Consider the following 3,588-nt stretch of genomic DNA (forward strand, 5'->3'; position numbering starts at 1 on the left):
CAGGAATCTGGCAGGGTGTCCAGCCCTCACAGCTTTAAAGCACACACACACACACACACACACACACACACACACACACACACACACAGAGGGTGGGGTTAGTATGGTACAACTGCACAGATCTCAGCAGTGTGCTCTGAAAAACAACACTGCTGGTCCAACTCTTCTCCTCAAAAGAGGAAAGACTTGAGGATAGATGAGTCAAGCAACAAGGAACATGATTCAAGTACAAATCAGTGACCTGGTCTCACCTACTGTATATGTTCTCACATATTGGACTATTCATCAGATATACATAAACCCACAGCACCATCTAATGAACATGTGTCCTCATGGCATGTGCCATCCTTTCACTCTTTGTTAGTCACAAAACAAATAAATGAATCAGGCTTGATCCTTTGCCATCCCACACCAGGTGGGTGTTCAAATACCTCAACATCATCTGCGTCTCTCCCCTCGTCAGAGTCTTCCATTTCCTATAAAAACAAAATGCAGAATATTAACACCACAAGGATCAAAAAGGAGATGAGACCAGGAGGTGGAACCAAATTACACTACTGACTAAATTACAACCAGCATCCAGCAGTGAACTGGAAAATTGTCCAACTGTTTTCATGTTTTATGCTACAAAGTCTTTTAAAATTATTTTGGGGTCCAAAACTGACTCACTAGTGCCTTTCAGACATGCACGCCTTTGCACGGAGATTGTTCCAGATTCTCTGAATCTTTGGATGATATTATGCACTGTAGATGATGATAACTTCACACTCTTTGCAATTCTTCTCTGAGAAACTCCTTTCTGATATTGCTCCACTATTTTTCGCCGCAGCATTGGGGGAATTGGTGATCCTCTGCCCATCTTGACTTCTGAGAGACACTGCCACTCTGAGAGGCTCTTTTTATACCCAATCATGTTGCCAATTGACCTGATAAGATGCAAATTGGTCCTCCAGCTGTTCCTTATATGTACATTTAACTTTTCCAGCCTCTTATTGCTACCTGTCCTAATGTTTTTGGAATGTGTAGCTAAAGAACAAATTGATTGGTGAAAACTTATTTCAACATTTCTCAGTGGACTAATGACATTTTTTTACAAAACACTCTGGGTAGTGATGATGAGTGAAATGTCTTAACATCTTGGCTTAATATGACATTTGCCTTAGACATTGATGATCCCATCAGGATGAACTGCAATAATTAGGGTGATTCTCAAATGTTTTGTCTAGAAGTGGTAAGTGCCGGAGTTGGAAGCCATGATAGTGATGCTGAAGTCATAGGACTGTGGTGTAGTTTGTTTATAGCCTAACAACAGCTTTTTACTTCTACCAATCTTATTTAGGCTTCAAAATTCATAAAGGCGGTGTTCACTGGTTTGTTCATCACAGATTTTATTTTCTGCAATAACTCAAAAGCCTATGGAAAAATCCGGAGGAACCGGGGTGACGCTAACTTCTGGGTTGGCCTATAAAAATACTTCATCAGTGTGGTGCTCTGTAGTGTACTGGTGGCCTATGAATCTGTATGGAGACAAGAAACAGTTTCATCTCTCACTTCACTGGATCAGCCATTAATCTAAAATACTTTTTACAGTACTAGATTTATGATAGAACCCCAGTACACTGTAATATAATATAATTAATTTGTAAAGTGCTCTAATAAATTCCTTCTTTGTGAAAATTGCGCTTTGCTGACAACACTGTCAGAGAAGCATTTTCTATTTTATAAATATTAGTTATTTGGGTGAAAATGTCTACACTGGCTCATTTTCAAAAGACTTTGCAGTACTGGTACCAACAGTGTTTAAGATCCTCATCACCCTATCCCAGTAGAAACACATATTGATGCTTTGTGGCTATTTACACACTCATCATGGCAGTAGTTGTTCTGTCATGGCAACTACTGCCACAACCAAACAAAGCACTGGTACAATCCCGTCAGCCTCCCCACTTTCCAGTGAAGACTTAATGCATCATCACATCAAATTCAGTCATGTCAAAAAGCATCATAATCTCTAACTCCAATTTTAGTGCAGTGCTTTTTCTATCACTTACAATATACATGTAATTGTCTGAGGAATCCAACTGAACAATCAGTAAAAATCAAACCTGAAGAAATGAACTGAGAACTCAAATACTGACCGAGTTGCTCTCTCTACTGTCTTCATCTCCAGATCCCTTGTCATCTGCACCCTCATTTCGGTTGAGATCATCCTCACCATAGCTGTACACCAGACCACTTCCACGGCCCCCTGGTGATGAGTACCAAGAGATGAAGAGGTAAAAGGACAGTACAAAGAAAAAGTGGAGAGAAGTCGGATAGGTACAAGAGCCAATCAACATCACTGGCACTGAAGTAAGAGAGAATGAAAGTCTTGACTAAAGCAAAATATCTCTTTACTGTGACTTGTCATATAAGCTGTTGATCAGAGCTACAAGAAAATACCACAGTGCCATTCTCCAGGAATATAGCATTGCTTTACTAGACATACACTGCCCAAGCACTCGAGACTGAAAAACAAAATGTCATTAATGTGACGGCGATGTGGTGTTAAAGTGCGCTCCCCCTGTTAAAACAGCTTCCCGTAACGCCTCCTCGGTGGTTAGGGATAGGATGAGGTTCATGTCTTCTTCTTCTTCTACTACTTTCGGCTGTTCCCGTTAGGGGTCACCACAGCGAATCATCTGTTTCCACCTAACTCTATCCTCGGCATCCTCTACTCTCGCCCCAATTAACTTCATGTCCTCTTTTAGCACATCCATATATCTCCTCTTTGGCCTTCCTCTTGACCGGCAGCCCCATCTCCGACACCCTTCTAGCAATATAACCACTGTCCCTCCTCTGCACATGTCCAAAAAGTAGTAAGGGGAAACAGACTTCGATACATCACCTGAATTCAAGGTAACTGTACAGAAAAACAAAAGACCACTCTGGATGAGACCTTTACATTTTTAAATGAACTATGTACCTGGAAATATCACCAACGAGAGTCTGTCTAACTTTACGCTATGTGACTGGTTTTTACTATCAAATCCTAAACAAAGTCAACATTATATGTACATTCACTAATCCAGCTACAAGCTAATATTAGCTTCCGCACCAAGTTCCAGGGTAAAATTCCCACAGCTTTAAGCGGCACTTTATTTACCAATATACATTAAGAAATACTTCAGTTGTTATCATATACCTGTCTCATCCGGTTCGAGGTCAGAGTCAGGTTCTGAATCGTCCCCATAGGCTGCCAAAGAGGAAAGTAAAGCACTCCTTTTACCGCTCGCCATTGCCATGTATGTCGCATAAATCCCTAGTCGCAGAGTAATAACGTCAGCGACATTGTCGGGCCCAAACACCAGTAAAGATAGGGAAATGTAGTTCTTTTGTTTATTTGTGCGTTCTTCTTGAGGGTGACACCTAATCTGTGGCTGAAAGAAGGCGAAAGTGTTGATCTTAACAAATCCTTACATTTTTTAAATAAGTGAAAAATATTTAATGTGTTAAATTTGGATCACTGGACCAAACATTACATTACATTGTGCTAATATGAAAAGGAAAACATCTTGAAAAAGTAAACAAGAGAAAAAGGTATTTTAT

At 40.3% G+C, this 3,588-nt stretch overlaps 1 protein-coding gene across 1 annotated transcript in view; it reads right to left on the reverse strand.

Moving 5' to 3' along the window:
* sap30bp (SAP30 binding protein) overlaps nucleotides 1-3,331 on the reverse strand; it is a 17,323-nt gene extending 13,992 nt beyond the window's left edge. The window contains exons 1-3 of the mRNA XM_020625375.1: nucleotides 3,185-3,331; nucleotides 2,139-2,248; nucleotides 432-476 (exon numbers count right to left, since the gene is read on the reverse strand). Of these exons, the coding sequence (XP_020481031.1) occupies nucleotides 432-476; nucleotides 2,139-2,248; nucleotides 3,185-3,284 (255 nt within the window). The 5' untranslated portion in view covers nucleotides 3,285-3,331. The remainder of the gene's footprint in view (nucleotides 1-431; nucleotides 477-2,138; nucleotides 2,249-3,184) is intronic.
* Between the last annotated feature and the right edge of the window lie 257 nt (nucleotides 3,332-3,588).

The sequence above is a fragment of the Monopterus albus genome, unplaced genomic scaffold, assembly GCF_001952655.1.
Source record: "Monopterus albus unplaced genomic scaffold, M_albus_1.0 scaffold353.1, whole genome shotgun sequence".
Taxonomy (NCBI): domain Eukaryota; kingdom Metazoa; phylum Chordata; class Actinopteri; order Synbranchiformes; family Synbranchidae; genus Monopterus; species Monopterus albus.